Below are 21,767 nucleotides of genomic sequence, written 5' to 3'. Positions count from 1 at the left end.
TCGATGTAAGCAACGCAGTGTCTACACTGACACTGTATTGACCTAACTACATTGACGTTGACTCTACGCCTCTCACGGAGGTGGAATTATTACATCAACGGGAGCGAAATTTTAGTGTAGACACTTACATAGTTAGGTTGACATAAGCTGCCTTGCGTCAGCCTAACTCTATAGAATAGACCAGGCCCAAGCAACTTACCCACAACTGTAACAAGTGTCACGTTACTGGGCTCTGACATTTCAGAACCGACTGCTGAATTAACCTGGGCAATACATTGAAAACGCAATATTCGATCCCCCTCTTCAACAGGAAATTCAACAGATGCAAAGTTTTCTTTTAATTCTTGCTTCTTTTTCACTTGTGGCAGTTGACTGGACAATAGTTTTTTGAACACGAAAATGAAGGGAGGCTTTTCTTCTGGTTCTTCACACCGTAAAGTCACAACTTCACCCTCCTTTAATTCTGTTTTCAGGGCAGTCAGTTTTGGCTGGGACAGCCCTTTTGAAAAGAAAATAAGTAAATATAATGAGACAGACCTACAGCAGAGACTATCTGTGACAATTGTGCTAGTGGCTATTTTAATGAACGAGCAGAAACAATCTGATCTCAGACCCAGGTCAGATTTTTACAGCTGACCAAAGTCTGGAATTGAACATCCAGGAACTTTAGGGAAAGTATTTTGCTGTGTGGAGGGGCACTCCAATCATACTGCTGTAACCAGTGAATCAAGACCTCTCTCATCCCATACCTCTGCAGTATTGGACATCCCACAGTGCACTTTCCTAGCTAACTTAGGCGATGTTTGCACTAGGAGCGTTCTACCAGTATATTGTGCCAGCAAAGCACTCCCAGAGTGAATGTAGCTATACCAACAAAGCTGCACTTTGTTCCAGTACAGCAATGCCACCCACATGGGTGAAACAAGCTATAACAACAGAAGTGAAGTTTTGCCACTATAACAGTGTCTACCCTAGGGGCTTCTGCTGGCACAGCTGTCAGTGAGGGATCACACCTCTTCATACTCCTGACTAACACAGCTGTGCCGGCAGAAGTCTGGTGTGGACATAGCCTCAGAGACCACCTGTCTCCCCATGATATACTGACATAGTGATGGTCAGTGAAGGCATCTTGTGCTGGACCCTCTTTGATATAAGTGGGGAGCATGCTGGAAGGATGTTCTCTCTTAGGGCCCCCTCCTTTGGGGCTCACTTCCCCCCTTCTGGGTCCAGCTTATACTTCCCCCCTTCTGGGTCCAGCTTATACTGACCGAGTGGTTCTTCTCCTCATTCCTTGGGCCTCTGCACAAGCCTTCCTGAAACTCGGCAGGGTTCCCCAACTCTAGCCAGTCCTTGGTTTGGCTCATGTTTGTTAATCTTCAGGACATTCTGCAAGGCCCATCTTTTTTCCCCTCACTTCTAAGGAGATGGGCAGGTAGGGTGACCAGACAGCAAGTGTGAAAAATCGGGAGGGTTGGGGGGTAATAGGCACCTATATAAGAAAAAGCCCTGAACATCGGGGACTGTCTCTATAAAATCGGAACATCTGGTCATCCTATCGGCAGGACTCAGCAGCAGTGGTGTGGGACTCTGGTGGGGATACTCCAGGAAGGGAAAGCTACACTAAATGTTGCCATACCTGGGTGGCTGATGGAGTATCTGATCTTAGGGTAGTTGCCACCTCTGTTTATTCATGAGTGTATTTTTAAAAGATTGCCAAGGACGCTCAGAGCTTTGCTGGGTAGAGTAGTAAAAACTGCACTAAATACATCCATGGTGCCCACAGCTGCTGGTGGAAACAGGAGGGTCATGATTTGCACCTCACCCCATTCACCCCGTTCCTTGGCTGTGCTGCCAGAAGGGATTTCTAGCAGGGAGTTGTTTCCTCCCCTTCCGGTTGGTCGCACTGCTGGAGGAGGAGACAGGGCTGGGCTGACCTACAGTTGGCAGAGCCTGCAGTGGCCTCAAGCAGTCACTCACTTTCCTTTTGCTCAAGGCCAGCCTTGGCATTTTAAATTGTCAAACCACTTTGCAAACATTAATTAACCAGCTGCTCAGTGCAGAAAGAGGGAATCCTTGTGTGACTGTGGACTCCTTAAATCAAGGTACTGGGGCAGGGCTCCAGAGTAAGTTACATGACTGAGCTACGCTGTATGAGTTTTCTCACAGTGCTGACCCCACCTGCAGCTGACCCTGTCCCAGCAGGCACTGGGCTTAATGTAAAACCTGGGAATGGTTTCCTGTGGCAGCCTCTTCTGAGGATGCTCCAAAGTTCTGGTCAGGAATCTGGAGGGGCCATCTCTAAGACATTAGAGAAAGCTCCCCCTCGGCTGAGAGTGTGTTCCATAATAACAAGAGATAAGCAGACTTTAAAATGAAATGAGCATCACTCTAGTACAATCCAGATGCCCTTTCACACACCACAACTGGAGGATATGAAGTATACTGAGGAAGACTGAAATCTCTGTGTTGCTGAGATTAATCATTTAATGGTAGCATGCAAGAAATAACTGAGTGGTAATGTTCACATCTGACATAGGCATGTTGCTTTGAGCCAGCATAGGCTTGATCTCTGTCACTGCCTTTCTGTTTAGAGGTGGAAAGAAAGGAAGCTTAGTTCTTCTTGAGTAAACCTGTATTAATGTGTGTAAACTGGCTGCTTATGTGTGTAAGCACTACAGAAGCATTAACTGCATACCAATTTGGGGCTTCTGAGGGCAGCCCTTGTACCCTCCATTGAACACGTGGCCCTAAATTCATCAGACAGGCCAGTGACCAGTAACAGAAATGTCTCCACTCCTGTACCCACATCCCTGTATTAAGCAAGAACCATGGTAGCATCAGCCTGGACAGGAGCCCTTTGGAAGTGCTGCTCTCAGTAATGGCACCATGTTTGAAGCATGAAGGTCACCCTCCTTCATCAATGTTTCCAGCTCCTGCACTGGAACAAGCAACAGGGAAAACTTGATTTCCCCATTTGGATATTGGAACTGGGGGTTCTGGTCCTTTAAGGGAGTTGTTCTCAACCAGGGGGACATGTACCCCTGGGAGTTTGCTGAGATCTTCCAGGGGATACATCAACTCATCTAGATATTGCTCTAGTTTTACAACAGGCTACAGAAAAAGCACTAGCGAAATCAGGACAAACTAAAATTTTCAGACAGTTACTTGTTTATACTGCTCTATACACTGAAATTAAAGTACAATATTTATATTCCAATTGATTCATTTTATAATTGTATGATAAAAATGAGAAAGGGAGCAATTTGTCAGTACTAGTATGCTGTGACTCATTTGTATTTTTATCTCTGATTTTGTAAGCAAGTTCTTTTTAAGTGAAGTGAAACTTGGGGGTACAAAAGACAAATCAGACTCCTGAAAGGGGGATGAAGTCTGGAAAGGTTGAGAGCCACTCCTTTAACGCAGGCTACTGGCCCAGTACAGCCCTGGACCCAGGCTTTCTAGGGGTTGCCATTCCAAGAGGGACAATATGAAATGGTAGGCCAGAACAAGGAATGTTGGGGAAGGAGACAGGGATATGCATATGCTCCCTGTCCTCATAAGGGGTGAGGAGGGAAAAAGACTGGCTGTGAAACTGCCCCCCAGATGCCAATTAGTACCAGCTGCAGGATGATTTTTTTTGCTTTGTATGACATAAGGATCTGTTCTTTAGGAATTGGAATGAGGATCTGCCACTGGCCTGCTGAGTGATCTTGGGCCAGTCACTTCCCCCCCCCCCCACCCATGCCTCAGCTTATCCTCATTTTACTGATACTGCCCTCCTTTGAAACGCATTTTGAGACCTCTGGATGAAAAGCACTAGAGTATTATTATTAATGTACATGGATTGAGTAGAACATAATCTATTCTGCTTTTTGTAACAAAGAAGACGACCATGGCTGAAGAGATACCTACCCTCAACTTGAACATCCAAATCATCGCTGCTTTTAATCTTCCCGTTTGCCTTCACAGAGCACTTATAGCTTCCCGAATCTGCAAATCGAGCTGGAAATATTTTGTAATGTGCTCTGTCTTGCTCAGATGTGGTATTATACAGAAGACTGTCATCCTTGTAAAATAAAAAAGCATGCTGCATCCAGAAACTGGTGCTTTTGCTAATGTCCACAATACAGGTGAGTTCAATTGACATTCCATTCTTCACCTTTTGGGATGGCACAGTGAGTTCAACTTTGTTGATGGTAATAACTTGACAGGGAACGGAAGGAAAAAGTCACATTTAGTTTCAATTTATCCAAAGCAGTGTTGTTCTCTGAAGTTGCTACGTAATGCTCATTGCAGTTGCTAAAGGCTGAGAGCTCTGTGAGACAGGCACTGTCCTACTTTCTGGCCCTGAGCCTGCAATTAAATCCACACAAACAATCTCCCAGCAGATGAAAAGATGCATGTGATTGCAGAATCAGAGTCTATATTTGTATCATGCCTTGCACTATGAAGCCCGGATTGCATATGTCGGTGCTACCCCAATACAAATACAATATAATTCCAAAAAGAAAAGGAGTACTTGTGGCACCTTAGAGACTAACCAATTTATTTGAGCATAAGCTTTCGTGAGCTACAGCTCACTTCATGGAAACTGCAGAAGACACAGTATGCATCCGATGAAGTGAGCTGTAGCTCACGAAAGCTTAAGCTCAAATAAATTGGTTAGTCTCTAAGGTGCCACAAGTACTCCTTTTCTTTTTGCGAATACAGACTAACACGGCTGTTACTCTGAAATATAATTCCAGTTATCGGAATTCCCTTTTTTCAAAATCCTCATTATCTGAATCCACAATGTTCCCCCCATGTAGCCCCATGCTAGTTAATAGCACTTCTGTTTATCTGGATCCTGGTTATCTAAAACTTTTGGATGTCCACCAGGCTTTTAGGATAACTGGGATTATACTGTACTATTTCAGCCCACCTCTCAATCCTGTTGTTTAAGGATTTTTGTGGTTGATGCTCAAGGCTCCCCTCCCATCTAGAAAAAAGTTTTCATTTTCAAGCAACACATCTGTACAACGAAGTGATTTTTTTTTTTTAATTACAAGATGAAATGGAGAGCAGGGAGGGGGAAATGCAATTTTGAGCACATTTGCCTTTTGCTGTGAATATTTTGCAAAGCCCTAGTTTTAACATACTGCTCAGATTCCTGTCCACACTGGTCAGAGGAACCACGTGGGAACCATTCTGGCACCAATTGTATTTTAACACAGTTGTTGTCACTACAGTTTGAAAAGTCATGTGGCCTAAATACAACCCATGCTGGCCCACCTGTTGAATCCTCAGAGTTAATTCAGCGCTCCAGGATATCCCACCTCCTAGTGGGTGGGATTTCCTGAAATTCTGTTTCAACTTGGGGAAGCAGGTCAGCCTGCCACAGATTCTAATAATGCCTAAATAAAGAGAATGCTCTTTCGTATCAGTTATAGTTAAAAAAGGCAAGATCATGTGGGATCCACCCCTATGCCAAGAGTCACAGCAAGGTCTCTATGCACCATTTAAGTCCTACTTGAATGGTGCATAAACTTGTGCTGCTGCTCTGCTCTGGAGTGAATTATTCTCAGGCAGAGAACAAAAGTGAAGAAGTGCTAAGCAAAGATGGGAGAGAAAAGAAAAGAAATGAGAAAAAGAAACAGCAAGAAAAGAAATGTGGTGACTAGAAGTTCGCAGCACAGTGCATAAGGGGTTAGTATGAAATATTTCAGAGCTTTGTCTGCCCTATTGAGCTAAAGGGAAATTTTGCTATTTATTTCAAACAAGAGCAGGACTGGGCCCTTTGCATCCAACCTCTGTATTCACAGCAAAGTGAAACACCAAACTTTTCAAACACCTTTTTTTCATCTGTCCATAGAGTCATCTCAAGTGCTACCCCCTTAAAGAGGAGAAAGAGGTGAGGTTAAGAGAACAGGGAATTCTTCACCCCAAAAAACAGTTGTTTCCCTCTGAAGTTCATTGTAGCCTTCCTGGGCTGCCATGAACTACTTACTCATCTCCAATTTCCAGAGACAGCTGTTCTCCTAGAAACTTGACCACAGGAAAATCTTTCCTGAGGTCACTGAATTTTAGATATTGGGGAAAACTAGACATTTTCAATCACATTTGTGTATCCCTTCAAACATACATACACACACTCGAACTTGGGGAGCTTAGATGAAATGGAACTTAGTTGCAAACACCTCTTGATTGGGATTTGCAGAACAAAACCCCCAATGGATGCGGTTTTGCAAAAGGAAAACCCAGTTTGCTTGACCCAGCTCTACTGAATTTCCATTCTCTCTGCAGTAGGATGAGAAATGTGTGTACTAGAACTGGGAGGATAGAGATAGCTAAATGGGCCTGCAGCTCATAGGTGCCAACTCCGTGGGTGCTCCAGGGCTAGAGCACCCACGGGAAAAATCAATGGGTCCTCTGCACCCACCGGCAGCCAAGCTCCTCTCACCCCCCACCCCACCTCCTCCTCCTCCGAGCGTGCCATGTCCCCGCTCCTTTGCCTACCTCCCAGCACTTCCTGCCCAGCCACCGCCAAACAGCGGTTTGGCAGCATTAGCATGCTCTGGGAGGGAGGGGGAGGAGCAGGAATGTGGCGCACTCAGGGGAGGAGGCAGGGAAGAGGCAGGGGTGGGGATTTGGGGAAGGAGTTTGAATAGGGATAGGGAGGGGGTGGAGTTGGGGCGGGGACTTTGGGGAAGGGGTGGAGTGGGGGTGGGGCCAGGGGCAGAGTGGGGTCAAGCGCTCAAGGGAAAGAGGGAAAGTCGGCGCCTATGCTGCAGCTGACTTGTTCTGGTCTGCTTATCTCTCATGATTCATTGTTTCCAAGTCTGCTAGCAAGGGAGTTTCAGCAAGAGAGGAAAAGCCAACCATTATACTTATCTGGGTAAATGGAAAATTGCAGAGCAGCCCAATGTGCTGCTGTATCTAACCCTGTAGGCCTTGGACCAAACTGATCGCTGGAGTAATTTAGCAGAAGTCCCAGGAGTTATTGCAGGTTCTTTTATCTGCTTTACCTGGCTACATGATAAAAGATACACAGTGACTGGAGACACAGTTGAAGCATTGGTTGTATTTTCTGTACTGCCGTTTGAGGCTGGTCTTTCAGGAAAGGGAAGATAAATAAAGCCTGATCTTCCAACTTTTGCTCCTGTGAGTAGTCCTGACCCTACATGAGTGGCCCCACTGATTTCAGTGAGATGATTTTCACAGGTAAGGACAACTTGTGTGAGTAAATCTATAGAATCAGGCCCATCATTACAGCCAGCTAAATACAGTTTTATTTCTGAATGTATATTATTGTTTAGGGTTTTTTAACATGAATGTCGGATTCAGCATAATTTTTCAGGGAGCTTTTTCAGGATCAAAAGCTCTGAATTTTAGGGAGACTCTGCGAAATTCTATACTTTTACTTTGTCCTCTCAGATAATGGTTACTCAGGGCTCCCATTCTGCAAACCCGTCTGCACTTGAGTAACCTTACACATCTGAGCAGGCCAATAGCACTCAATGGGACTACTCACGTGAATAAATTTAGGCCAGTTCTACACTAAAAATGTTAGGTCAACGCAGCTACATCACTCAAGGATGTGGAAAGTCTGCATTCCCAAGTGACATCGGTAAGCCAACCTAGCCCCCATTGTAGACAGTGCTAGAGTGATGGAAGAATTCTTCCACTGACTTAGCTACCACCTGTTGGGGAGGTGGATTAACTTCAGTGACAGGAGAACCTGGTCACAGGAGTGGGCTCCAGTACTCCTCTCATTGCTGTAGTGAGTTTCTACACTGAAGCACTACAGGGTTTCTAGTGAACATGTAACCATAGGCATGTGGATGTGTGTTGTCCATGTTACTCAAATTGTCCTGAGCTATTGAACTTCTAACTGTCCAAACATTGGGCTTTACTTACCCAAGTTGGGAGAAATTATGGTCCTTATATAGAGTTAAGGTGTGTCACTCAGAAAATCCCATTATACATGTATATAAAAGGGCAAGACTTACAGTGACAAAGTCGAGGTCTCTATATAAGGTCAATGGAAGAATTCTTCCATCAATGATGGGCCTGATTCTATAGATTTACTCACACAAGTTGTCCTTACCTGTGAAAATCATCTCACTGAAATCAGTGGGACCAAAAGTTGGAAGATCTGGCTTCAGGAGCAAAAGTTGGAAGATCTGGCTTTATCTATCTTCCCTTCCCTGAAAGACCAGCCACAAACACATACGGCCAATTCTTCAACTGTGTCTCTTTTATCACATAGCCATGTAAAGCAGCAACACGGTCAAGTATCTCATTTTCCAGAGTTTTGTTAGTTGATGTCACAATATTCAGATTTAAATGTAGGTCTCTTTCTTGGTGAACAGCAAAGGAACAGTTAAAACCCATCATTGCAAGATAGTTTTCCCCAATTATTTCTCTTTCATTTTTTTCCTGCAGGAAATAATTACAGTTTCTCACACAATTTCCCAGTTTTCTGGTGGCCCAAATAGGACTAAGGAGCTTATGACTGAAGATTCAGTCTGCTTCCATATCTCACAAGCGTCAATCAGGCAAACTCTGCATAGCTCATCTCCCGCTGTTTTATACTAGGTCTGCTATTATGTTAAACTCTTATGCACTCCAGCGTGGCAAAAATGTTCTAGTAAATACTGCTTTTCAAAATGTACAAATTGAGGGCCTGATCCTGAAACCCTTGCCTAGCCAAATCTCCCATTGCTGTACACAAGCCTCTGCTTAGGAACAGTCGAGGCCCAGAATACTGCAGAGAAATAACGCACGTCAGAACTACAATTAATCAGGGAAAACTGCATAGTACCTGCACGCAATGGGTCAAATTAATCCTTGGTATAACTCTACTGACTTCAATGGGATTATGTCAAGATTGATTCTCACCCATTCTGACTTCAGTGACACTTGAGCATGTGTTTCAAGGGATTTAAAGTTAAGCACATGCTTATGGATTTTGCTGACTCAAACCCTTTTGGACCATATGGTACTATGATTTTTTAAGCAGAACTCCCCATTAAAAGAAGGGTAAATAAGAACAGAAGAATCTGGCCCTGTAAATATATCTTTGTTATTAATAAATATACTCTTGCCTCTTAATATGAAAAATTCCATCCAGATCCATTGGATCATTGTTACAATTTTCCAACAGATGGCAAGGTAATACCAGACCAGTTTTTTTTTTTAAAATGGCATCGAAGTACTTATTTAATAAAGAAATATTTATTCCTTTATCACCTCAAAAATTATACATTATTAGCTGGTTTCAGAGTCTCAGCCGTGTTAGTCTGCATCCATAAAAAGAACAGGAGTACTTGTGGAACCTTAGAGTCTAACAAATTTATTTGGGCATAAGCTTTCGTGAGCTACAGCTCACTTGATGCATCCGATGAAGCGAGCTGTAGCTCATGAAAGCTTATGCTCTAATAAATTTGTTAGTCTCTAAGGTGCCACAAGTCCTCCCTTTCTTTTTACATTATTAGCTATAAGTCTTATTCATGTAGCTATAAACAAGTCAAGGAAAACAAGTTTATGGGCTTTGTTTGCTTTCACTCGTCCTAAAATTAACGGCTGGTGGCTACGCCCAGATTGCTCAGAATTTAAATTACCAATTAGCTAGAGGGAGCTCCTGAGAACCCTTGTTCACATTCAACCACCAAAGTGAAAGATGCGGTGGGACAGTTTCCCTGCCTCTGGTGGAGTTGCCCCCTCCCTGTTTACTTGTAAATCCTCCTACCCAGAAATAGCTTTGCCTTGGCATTCATGAAAAGACCTCTGAAATGTTTTTTATATTCGAATGCTTATTTCCCAGCATAAGGGAGGGAGAATGGGGAAAAGGAAATCACTTGCTTCGCCCTAGTTTCAAAAGGACACTGTTTCAACATCATGCTGAACTTTCAGTACTCTCTGGATATTTTGCAGAACAAAGGGTAAATACATCCAGCAAGTGCCCTTAATTTACATCTACCAAATGGTCTCTCCTCCCTTCTGGGTTATGGGGACAAGACAGCGGCTTTGTTTAAATATGACAGCACTAGTAACTAGATTCCCCATTCCATCCCTTCTTTTGTGAACCCTGTCAAATGAGATTTACTGGGGGGAGGAAAGGAAAAAATATTGGCTGCACACTGCTGATTGAAACACAGTTTGCAGGAGCAAACACTGTCCATCAGGGTCCTTTTTGCCAATATTTTGGGTTAAAGACTAAATGAAGATGTTTGAAAACTTTGTATATTGCACATTACCAACATTGTTTACTCACATTGAACATTTATCGTTGCAATATGGAATCTTAAATAATAACTAATCCTACAAAAACCCCCACTGACTTCAGAGGAGTCAGGATTTTACCCAAGATGTCTGGACGGGATTGTTTCTAACTGACCATCCATGCACATTTTGTGGCATTTTTTAAACAAAAGTGGACTTCAAGTTAAATCATTTTACATGGGTCAAATTCTGCTCTCGAGTTATACCCCTGCAAATCCAGAGAAACTCCACTGTGGATCCACACCACAGTAACTGAGACCAGAGCAGAATTAAGTCTTTGGCATATCAAGAATTTTAGAAGAAAGGGCACAACTCACCACTGTCTTGAGCTTTTAAACTTGGACCTGGAAAAGTGAGAAGAAATATTATATTCAAAGCTTAAAGACTGAGCTTAAGGACAAAATGCAAAAAATTGGAAATTCTTCATGACAGAGAATTCTGAAAAATGTTTGTTTCAGGTTGATCAAAACGTACATACTAGGACAACATAAAAAAACGCATGCAAATATTTAAACAGTGAACTTACAGTGTAAGAGAATCACCAGCACAGCAAAATACATCTTGTCGTTGGAGAGCAGTCACCTAGTTACAGAATAAAATGATCATCAGCTCTGGTTGGTTATGCCTTGCAGTCCTAAAGCATCACAGAAGTTTTGATTTTTGGAAAGAAACCAATAATGCAACTTTGCTATGAAAAGCTGTAGGTTTTTCCAGAACTTCGGCAGAAACTGGCTAGATATTGGTCAAGTAATCGTTCTCATTACTGGAAAGTGGAAGTGGCAAACAATGAGAATCTATCTGCTGCTAACAGGCAGATTATTGCTCAGGAAGTGACTGGTCTTTTCCTGAGAGACCCACTGAACTCAATTGCTTTGTTTAGTTTCTGAAGGTGTATTAAAAAACAAGAAGTCCCAGTGACATTTATCCTGAGACTCCTGTCATACATATATTTTGAAGTCATGCTTAACCATTTAAAATCAGAATTACATTTACTGTTGGCTCTTGCTGGATTCCCAGTAGACTATTCCTCTTCCTCCTGGCACTGAAAACCCTTTCAGAGCGGATTTAGATATGTAGCATAACTATGTGTTTGTCCCACTATGGCTGCTCACAAGGGCTGCTTTGCTGCACTCTCTATGGGACTGAAATTTCTATTGTGATGCATTGGCTCCACTATAGGTACTGTGGCAAGTTAAATTCATTTAAGCAGATATAGTGGTACAGCCCCTAGAGCAATGAGATCCTAATGCAGGGGCCTCGATCTGCTACCATTGTGCATATAAAAATTAATGTGTACTAATGTTTTTTATCTCGTATATTTAAAACTGTGCAAAATATACACACTCATAAAACCCAAATCCACACAGTTGTCTGGTTCTGGGATCTGTCTCCTATTAGAAATTTGAGCCAGCATTGGCAACAATACTCATAGGTCAAATTTCAGAACCATAGCTAAGTTTTCCAAAAGTTTGAGGCTGTTTGAATCTGGGAATTTGGTTGGAAGTTCTGTGAACCTTCTCTAGGGTGAGGTTAAGGTGCACAAGGATCAATTTGTGATTATTTATTTATTTATTTATTCATTTTGCATTGAAATCTGCAGTTTCTAGACATGAAAACAAAGTTGAAGTTTGTGATTTTGGCCACGTTTCATTTTGAGCCTCAAGCACTGAAATTAAAACTCAGTGGGGTGTGAACTAGAGAGGGACTGAGTACAAAGTGAAGGTAAAATTGGTGTAAAATGCTACCATTCAGCTGAGTCCAGATTTCATCCCAGAAGTACAGAAGACGGTAACTGTGTAACGGGCTCAGGTGGGAGTTGCAGTGGGTTTTTTTGTTTGTTTTGAAACAAGTCACTTCATTGGATGTAAGGTGTTACAAACACAAAGAAACAAAGGTGTGATTTTTGGTACAGAATGACATTATCCAACAGTTGATGCATGCACTTCTGGGCAGCAAGCTAGGAGACCTACTTGACAGGTCCCTAGATTTTACCATGAGTCTCACGATCAATAGGGTTCTTCTTCAAGCCCTATTCTTCAAGTTAAGTCAACATGTAGAGCACTTGGCTTTCCTTTTATACAGATGGGCAAGTCTTCATGGTTCGGGAGAAAAGTGAACCCTTAAAGCCTCAGAAATCAGAATGCAAAGAAAACCTTGTGTTTAGTCTTAAAAGCTCATGATTTTTTAGACCTGATTCATGACTTTTGAACAGTCAGAGCTGGTAACACTGGAGACGGTGCCCTGGGAGAAGGGCACAAAAAGAGGTGGAGTGGAAGGCACAGCAAAGTCAGGTGGGGGTGGAGTAGAGAGAAATGGTTTCCCTTAGCTCTTTTCTGCCTCTCTCGTTTTTTTTATTTTTAAACTATGTAACACTTTGCAGAAGTGGCAGATCTGAGTATGGATTTGAATTAAGAGATCTGAAAGTTCAGACCTTGTCTTTGCAATGGAGTCAGAGATTCTGAGAGGATATTATACTGAGTAGTCAGCAGAGCCCATGGAAAAAGTTACTGCAGCTAAAACAAACATGCACTGACTCTGGCCAGAGGAAGGGGGAAAGAAAAAAAAAAATTGAACAACTTGGCAGTATGCATAAACAAATAGAAGGGGATTCATTAACTCCATCACCAGCCTCAGTTATGGTTCTTCAGACCCTGTTAACCCTTCTCGTGGCCTAAGATTTGCAGACATACACGTGGAAAGTAACATGGAGTGGTTGTTTTTTATGCCCATTAACCCACGTCCAATAGAAAATATTCCATTGCAGCAACTCAGGCTTTGTTCTAATTCTGTTTTGGCAAAAGAGGAATAAAAGGGTAGCTGGCAAAGCAGAACTCAGGAAAACAGCATACGTCACGGATGGCTGGGGTTCGCCAGAGTTTGCTTTATAGATTTTGTCACAGTCGCATTTTACGGCCTTTATACATATGTATGTACATATAATATGCGCACACACACACTCTCCTGGTCCATAGCATGTCTGCAAATATATCAGAAATTATTATGCTATAAACACACACAGTAAAAACTAAGTAAGGATTTCCGGATGTGGCTAAATAATAATAGCAAACCTCCCCACCCCCACCCCCCAAAAAAAAACAAAAAACAAAAACAAAAAACAAACAAACCTCCACTCTCTCTCACACACACACTTTGGCCATAACTCTACCATTTTCCTCCATAAAAAATGTTTCCCATTACTAGGCCAAATCCTAAAGTTTTTACTAAGAATATAGAGAGAGATTATTCACACACACATATAGAACTAGATGATGCATTACACACACACACACACACACACACACAGTCAGACATATTTTTGCCCATAATCGTATATATAGTCCTAAGACATGACTATGTAACAAATTGCAATGCAAATACCAGTCAACACTAACCATCAATGACATATGCAGGTTCCTCTCTTCTGCATTGCCAGCTTGTCCCCCCAATCCACCCCTCTCTCCCTCGTAAAATTAGGGGAAAGCTTAAACTGATGTGGAATTTTCTCTCTGGGACTCAGTTTATTGCGTATTACAAACAGCCACTTGTGACTGATAGATAATCTACATACATCTCAGTTTTAAGGTTATAGGTTTTCCCATACTTTTTTTAATGGTAAAGGGAAGGGTGAATTTTTAATGGAAAAAAATGTCCAGTTTATGGTGAATTAGACTAAGTAAAGCTGAGTAAGGACTTCAGGATCTGACCCATTATTATTGTTTGTTACTGTTATGCAGAACACAGAAAGGAGATGTAATATTTTGCTCAGTTTTTAAATAAACTAATATATGAGTATCTCAAAAAGTATGCAAAATTTCTTTAGGAACTTGGTCCTTATAGGTTAGTATCAGACTTTTATTCTACTGTTGGACTGTAGCAAAGCCAAGAGGGAGAGGTACTGGAACCTAGCTGTTCTCTAAAAGCCTATGAAAAAGTAATCAAGGCAAAATACAAGGAGAGTCATTCAGCTTCAGTCCAGATGACAAGGGCAGAGAGTGCGGTCACTCACAGACAACATTTTTCAACAGGATGAGTAATCTGTTGGCAGTCTTTTGATTTATACAGGACTTGCCAGGCCTTTATCAAACTATTGCACTAACAAATGATGCTCAGCCTTATTCTAGTCAATACCTGATGCTTCAAAGGACAGTTATACAGGGACTATCATGTATTATATGTAGTTTGTACAGCACTTAGCACAATGGCCGTTAGTCCTTCCATAATATAAATGTTAAGTAATAACACCACCATGTGTACAGTTATACCATGCAGCATGAGATCTGATTCACTGTACTGTTATCCCAGCTTGCCTCACTGCAGCATTATCCACAAAAATATTCATTCATTGTTTTAAGCCAGTTAATTTTTTTTATTGACTCACCAAATATTTTAAGTGTGATTCAAAAGACCTTCAAACTTTGCAGTTCTTGTAAATACCTGAATTATTATTGTATCTTTCATGAAAAGTCCTAATCAGAACAGAGAAACCCACAATAATCACTGTAAAATAGTCACAACCGGCATTCCTCTACCATTCATCATTTCTCTTATCCCAGCTGCACAAATAATCTCTGTCCCCCAAGCAGCATTCTAGGCAGAGCACAAGTGGACTTCAGCAATCCAATGACAGCACTTCTTAAAAGATGGCTTGCAACCTCTGGGTGCATGAAGGACAAGCCACAGGGAAGGGAGCACGGCCAGAGCTCTCAATTGTTCTCTAGAGTCACAGATTTCTTTTAGAAAGAAAGGAAGGGCTTGTCTACAGAGGGATATTTACCATCATTTCTATACCAGTATAATTATCCCACTATAGTTACAGCAGTATAATTGCCCTTATGGACATTCTTATTTGGAATAACAGTCAGTATACTTATACCGGTATAGTAATGCCAGTAAATTTCCCTGTGTAGACAAGCCCTTAGTCTCTCTAGCGGTTATGATGGCAAAGAAAACCTTACAAACATGAACCAAATGTAACCAAGGCAACAATGTTTGCCTGAGTTTGCAGAGAGCCTGGAACAATATCGCTGAGATGCACACTGAGTCTTGCATCTCAGTGGGTGCACACTGGAATGCCAGTGATGATGCTTTAAATGTCAGCATTGTTAGCTATTTCATTGCTCATCAAAGAGTGTAAAGAAGAAGTAGAAGTATCATATTATGACAAGCTACACAATCTACTCCAAGTGTCTGCTAATTCTGAATAGGCCTTTGAGAAATCATGGCAGGGTTAAAGAGAGATGGGATTGGTTTCATTTTCTTGAAAGGGATGGAGGGGTGTCAGCTTTAAAAAGTTTGAGAACTACTGCATTAGGACAACCCTATCTGCAAATAACCTCTAAAAACCAAACAGCTCTGTTGTTGGCTCCACAAACAAACAGCTCTTCAGGCTCCATAAGCAAATTTAGTAAACGATGCAACTACACCCTGATGAGACTTCTGCAAGTAACACAGATTTACGAACATTTTGTTTATGCTATAAAAATCCTTCCTCTTTCTCTTGCTCATTGGAGGTAACATATGGGACATTAGTACAGTTTACCACTCCTGGCAAACTGGATTAGACCACTAAGGACTGTGACAAAGCTCTGTCCTAGTCTCCATGGGTCCCACGTTTCCTGGCAGATTTCGCTAGCCTCGAAGGCTCACTATGACCCTCCATGTAGCCCTTCTCTCTCTAGAGGCAAGGGTCACAGCCTACTGAGCCATTTTCATCATAAGCCCTCAAGGGAGGTGAGGAGAAGCTACCCTCCCTTGCACAGTCTCTGTTGTCTCCCAGTCTCAGTGATTAATCGGGGGGGGGGGGGCAAAGAAGGGAGCCCAGGCCCGCCCTCTACTCCAGGCTCCAGCCCAGGGACCCTAATAGTATCAGCTATGGTAGCAGACTTTTTAGAAACAGGATGCATACAATTCCCTCAGCTACTTCCCCACAGCAGGCCCCACTTCCTCAAAATCCACTTCACCCTTACTTCAGGGCGTCCTTCCTTATGCCTGATATTGTTTGTACTACTCAGTCTCTCCAACAGCACAACTTCCTCCTACAGCTCCTGACACACACGCCCACCTGACTAACTGGGAGGCTTTTAAATAGTTTCAGCCAGCCCCTGATTGGCTTCAGTTGTCCCAATCAACCTAGCTGTCCTCCCTGCCTTCTGGAAAGATCTTAATTGGCCCCAGGTGTCTTAATTGACCTGGAGCAGCTGCCATTTGCTTATTCTGGTAACAGGGATTTGTTTAGCTTGTGGCTAATATATCTGTCTCCCATTACTTTACTATAGCCATCTGGCCTTGCCCCGTCACAGGACATATAAATATTCATTCAATTTTTCCTGGTGTCAGGAACAATCAAGAACACCTGCACACATTTTAGACTTGCTGTTTCCCTAAGAGGTCACCTGCCCTGCATCAGGCCAGGAAAATGAGAGGTTAAGGCAAAATTCATATTTCATTCTACAACATACTGAGTCTCTCTTATCTGGCCCTACCCCTTGTATCTTTGGATTGATTTACACTAGCCATTTTTTCTGTAGTTTCCCACCATGACTATTACTGCTGCCACTCCTTGGATGATAACAACTATGGGAGCATTAGTGTGGAACAGCTGCTGGCATTTTAACCACCATTTCATCTGACTCTCCTCAGAGCAGGTGTAAATAACCCCGTGGTAGCTGCGGGCAACATGGCTACAACTCGCGCTCACATCGTTGCTACAAGTGGTGGAAATACAGCAGGAATAGCAATGGGGGAATTTTCATTAAAGGAATTCTAGAGAGCCAAGGTCTTTCTGTGCTGGGTATTTATGCCAAGGTTTCTTCAGAACTGAAATCAACTTGCCTTGCTTCCTGCTTGTGAAAGTTCTGTCCTCTGGCGTTCTTGACTGTGGTATGTGTGGTTTTTAGAAGAAGGTGCTGAATAAAAGGAATTCTTTTTTAAAGTTAGGCTAACATTAAAAAGAAAATAATGACATTTTCCCAGCCCTGGCCAGTTCAGTTTGTGCAATTGAAATTTACCAGGTGGGGTACAAGGGCATTCCATGTGCAATGTCCATAATATTCCCTTCCTCACTACATCAGTACATTTTTAAACCAATCCACTTTTGCTCTGAGGTCAGAAGTGGGAGCCGGGAACTCCTGAGCTCTAACCTGATCTCTGACACTGACTCACTGTACAGCCTTCATCAAGTCAATTAGGCTTTAATTTTCAAAAGCGACTAGTGATTTTGAGTGCCTAAGTTGAGACACATTATGAGGCCTGAATTTCACCAAGCAAGTGCTCAACCCTTTTTGAAAATCAGGCCCCTCCCGAGTTAGGTTCCCCAAAACTGAAACACCCCAAATCACTAGTTACTTTTAAAAATGGAGGCCTTAATCTCTCCATGGCTAAGTTTCTCCCGTCTTTATGAGGGGCATGATACATACTTGTTTACCTCCAATGGCGCTGTGTGGGTTGATTAGTTAGATCACAGTATCAGTGCTATGTGATATAATCAAGGAAGTATGAAAAGGGAGAGGCATGGTTCTCATAAGCTTAATTGTTTACATGAAAACTTCTTTGTTTCTCTTGGGGTCAGTGGGAACTGTTTTCCCCAAGTCAATAGCCTTCAGGTGTAAGCTGTGCTATAGTCCTTGCATAACATACATAAGTGTGGTATTTTGCAACAGGGAAAAGGAAGGAAATACTCATCTATTTAACGATGCATCAATAACATTAGCAAGCCCACAACTAGCTATTTTGCAGAGGAAATGGCATGGTAGCCATAGCAAGTAATAACCAGGAAGTAAGCTAGCTTGTTAGCAATGGTATTTATTCTTCTTAACCTGGTTCCCTTGAAATACATTTACAACAAAGCATTGAAAACTTGGCCAGTCTCCAGCAAAGGGTCTCCAGAGCCAGGTAGAGGAAAAGAGGAGGAGGCTGCATGCCAGATGGAGAACAAAGACTGATAAACTTTTGCTATTGATAGCAAAAATAGGAAGGAAGGAGATTTTCCCAGCCCCTTAAAGTAATCCAGCACAGATGTACAAAAGTCTGCACAAACCAACTAGCCTTTCCCACAAGGAGACAAAGGCGGTACATCCTCTTAACAGTAGAGGAGGAAGGAGTTTGAAGAAAGTATGTGTAGGCTAATATAATATAATTAGAGTGGGTCAAAATGACTCTAGGTTCAGACTGAGGTTGGACATCTGGCTTGAGGATGAACCAGGGTTAGAGCTCAGGTTCAGTGTCACCAAAACTTCATAAGTTGTTCTCAGGAGACTTCAGCCCAAAATGGAGGACCTCTCAGAGGATCTAACAATTTCCTGAAAGTTCCACCATTTTGTGAAGCATCCAAATGGCTCTGGGAAAAAAAGACCCCTTCTGGTTCTTGATCTGGCTCAGAAACAAAACCACACAGGTGAGTTTGAATCCAGGGATCAGGAGACCAAGGTGTCTTGGGCCCATCTCCAGTTTTAATTAAATTGATCTGAACCCCAATTTAATAGAGTTTCCAGGCACCTCTGGACCTGCGCTGGTGAGTAATATACCTGTGTATTTTCCCACATTCCCTATGGTCTCCATTCTATATACCTTTATCTGGAATGTCTGATGCAGTGTCAGACAAAGCTGATCAGGAAGCCTTTCCTACCTGTACCAGAATGAGAATGGAGGCCTAAGAAAGCATCAGAAGAAAAAGTTTCTTCCATACCCAGTATCCATTCTACTTGTGGGCAAGTAGGGTGCGGAAAAGATACTGCATCCACAGACACCCTGACTTCAAGCATTTCAAACCTAGCTCACTTTCTGAGCCAGGTGGCAAAGTGATCAAAGCCCAGAGCCCAGTAAAATCAATGACCATTGATCTAATGACTATAATGGCCACTGGATCAGTCCTCTCATTTGGAACCTGCTGATTGTTAATGCTTCTGTTCGCTCTTTCTGCTGGTATTTGCCTAGTTAAATAAGCCACCAGCAACGTCATCTCTTTGAAATGGAGCTTTGCCTGAATAAGGCAATGAAGACATTTTGCCTGAGTAAGGACTAAGTAAATGTTGAACAAGAACTTCAGAATTTTGGCCCACAAATGTTCAGTCTTTTCAGCTGCCCTGTCTCCTATGACAAGCCAAGGAAGCTCAGAGTTCACACCACATTTCAGCCATTTATTTTTACCAGCCCCCCAGCAGGCTAGCATTTACAGTGCAGCACTAGGCAGCCACTAAACCAGCAAGGCACTGTGTTGCTATCAGGATCAACACTTACTTTCTACGCTGAGCACATGATGATCCCAGTGAGCCCCTACCTTGCTCACTCCCTTCCTTCAGTTCTGGGGGGCTCCGCCTCAGGCCTTGACATTTCAGTGCTTTGCCTCTAGTATTAGCACACTGCTATGGGAAGGAGCAAATCCAAAGAGGACTTGCAGCCTGCCACCACTCTATCAGACTGTACAACACAGCTGAGATGGGCCGCAACCAGAACTATTCATCTGCACTTTGGTTAGGGAATTGACTAAAATATGATGTGGAGCCAAACCTCCTACTTTGTTTTTGCAAAACAAAACCCCCTGCCCAGCTGTGCCCAGTCTATAATAGACAGTGGTTCTTATTCCACACCTGTTGAAGTCAATGAAAGTTTTGCCACTAACTTTAATAGGCCCAGTGTATATTTGTGTTAGCTTTTAAATTATTTTTTAAATGACTCGATTTCTAAACCACCAATTTCTGATCAGTATATCCTAATCTGTCCGTTGCCAGCGGTGACCCTTACTACACTCAGACCTTTATTCTAATTTATAGAGTTGTCTGAAGTGCAGGATACTTGCTCAGGTTTAGACACATCACAAGGCAATCAGGGAATTAACTGGGTTAGTTCTAGATATTTTTTTCTTTTAAATCCATATTATCTTTTCTGGAGAGTATGACATTTGAATATTGTATTTACTGTAAAAACTGTCTCTTTACACTTCAGCAGAGTTCAATTTCATTCATTGATTTGAATGTTTATCAAGAACTTAGCCTTTTTGTTAGGGGATGGACATTTCTGCCAGGAGTCTAAAGAGCTCTCTACAACTTATAGCGGTGGTCCCCTAACTGTGGGGCGCAGAGGAATGTTCAGGTAGAGCACTGCGAGGCCTGGGCCAGCTCCCATGGGGCGGGGAGGGAGCACCATTGAGCCCCACTCTGCCCCTAGCCCCAGATGCAGCTCCGGCCCTGTCCTCAACCCCCGGCTGTGGCCCCACTCCTGGCCATGGCCCCAACTACAGTTCCTTCCCTGACTGTGGCTCTGGCCCTGCTCCAGCTCCCAACTGTGGCTCCCGAGTAAGTGGGGGCGGGAGGCACCATCGAAAAAGTCTGGGGACGTATAGTGAACTGACAGTGCTAAAAATTTGCCTTTCTAAAAATAATGTTACATTTCACAATGGCACCACCTAGTGGAAGATTATCACTAGTAAAATGGAAACAAATTCTGGTCACCACAATACTAATGTCTGCTAAACCAATAATATTTGGAAGCTTTATTTAGAGTTTTTCCTATTATCACTGACATCTTATAGCTCCTCCTTCAAACTGTAACATAAAATAGAATTGAAAGGGCACTGGATGGGTCAGAAGGGTGCTAATAACAGCCTTTCACATCAAACAGGTTTCAGAGGAGTAGCCATGTTAGTCTCTATCAGTAAAAACAACAAGGAGTCCTCGTGGCACCTTAGAGATGAACAAATTTATTTAGGAGTGCCTGGGTCACTACAAAAAGTAATTTTCTCTCTGTTGATACTCAGACCTTCTTATCAACTGTTGGAAATGGCCAACGTCCGCCTTGATTGCATTGGCCTCGTTAGCACTACAAAAGTAATTTTTCCCTCTCTTGATATTCACCCCTTCTTGTCAACTGTTAAGAATAGGCCACTTTCACCTTAATTGAATTGGCCTCGTTAGCACTTGGTAAGGCAACTCCCATCTTTTCATGTGCTGTATATATATACTGCTTACTGTATTTTTCACTCCATGCATCTGATGAAGTGGGTTATAGCCCACGAAAGCTTTTGCCCAAATACATTTGTTAGTCTGTAAGGTGCCACGAGAACCTCTCATTGTTTTCACATCAAAGTTGTCAGTTCCGATCTAGCTCATGCAGGATGCAGGTGAAAGTCATTATTACCACCTAATATCGGTGACTGTATGATGTGGGTGTGGTAGTTACCTATTATTGTAATGATTATTTGCATTGCAGAAGCACTCAAAAAGCCCCAAGCAGGATGGGGCTGGACTCTGTACAGACACACAGGAGAGATTGGGTTAAGGCATAAGGCACTATCGTACTTTGCCTAGGGCAACACCTCCAGAGTCATGTGGTTATGTCAGAATTTCAGCTTTCATTTCAAAACTAAATGTTTCTAGCCCTTGTGATTGGGAAGAAAAACTTGAAAACATAAACTGAGTGTATCCAATGCAGCAGCATCTGCCAGAGTCTGAAAACAGGTGGGAACTTTTCCATTACTCTCAATATTTCCAAGATGCACTTGCACAGGTGGG

General features: G+C 42.6%; 1 protein-coding gene across 12 annotated transcripts in view; it reads right to left on the bottom strand.

Moving 5' to 3' along the window:
• PECAM1 (platelet and endothelial cell adhesion molecule 1) overlaps positions 1-11,055 on the bottom strand; it is a 69,929-nt gene extending 58,874 nt beyond the window's left edge. For 10 of the 12 annotated variants that reach the window (XM_077833308.1, XM_077833306.1, XM_077833315.1 and 7 more), the window contains exons 1-4: positions 10,790-11,054; positions 10,581-10,607; positions 3,913-4,203; positions 200-499 (exon numbers count right to left, since the gene is read on the bottom strand). In XM_077833308.1, coding sequence (XP_077689434.1) covers positions 200-499; positions 3,913-4,203; positions 10,581-10,607; positions 10,790-10,823 — 652 coding nt within the window. In that variant the 5' untranslated portion in view covers positions 10,824-11,054. Of the gene's footprint in view, positions 1-199; positions 500-3,912; positions 4,204-10,580; positions 10,608-10,789 lie in introns of all 12 variants that reach the window. The other 2 variants (XM_077833314.1, XM_077833311.1) reach the window with 1 other exon arrangement.
• Positions 11,056-21,767: the final 10,712 nt, after the last annotated feature.

The sequence above is a fragment of the Eretmochelys imbricata genome, chromosome 14, assembly GCF_965152235.1.
Source record: "Eretmochelys imbricata isolate rEreImb1 chromosome 14, rEreImb1.hap1, whole genome shotgun sequence".
Classification (NCBI taxonomy): domain Eukaryota; kingdom Metazoa; phylum Chordata; order Testudines; family Cheloniidae; genus Eretmochelys; species Eretmochelys imbricata.
This window is presented reverse-complemented; position numbering and strand designations above follow the sequence as displayed.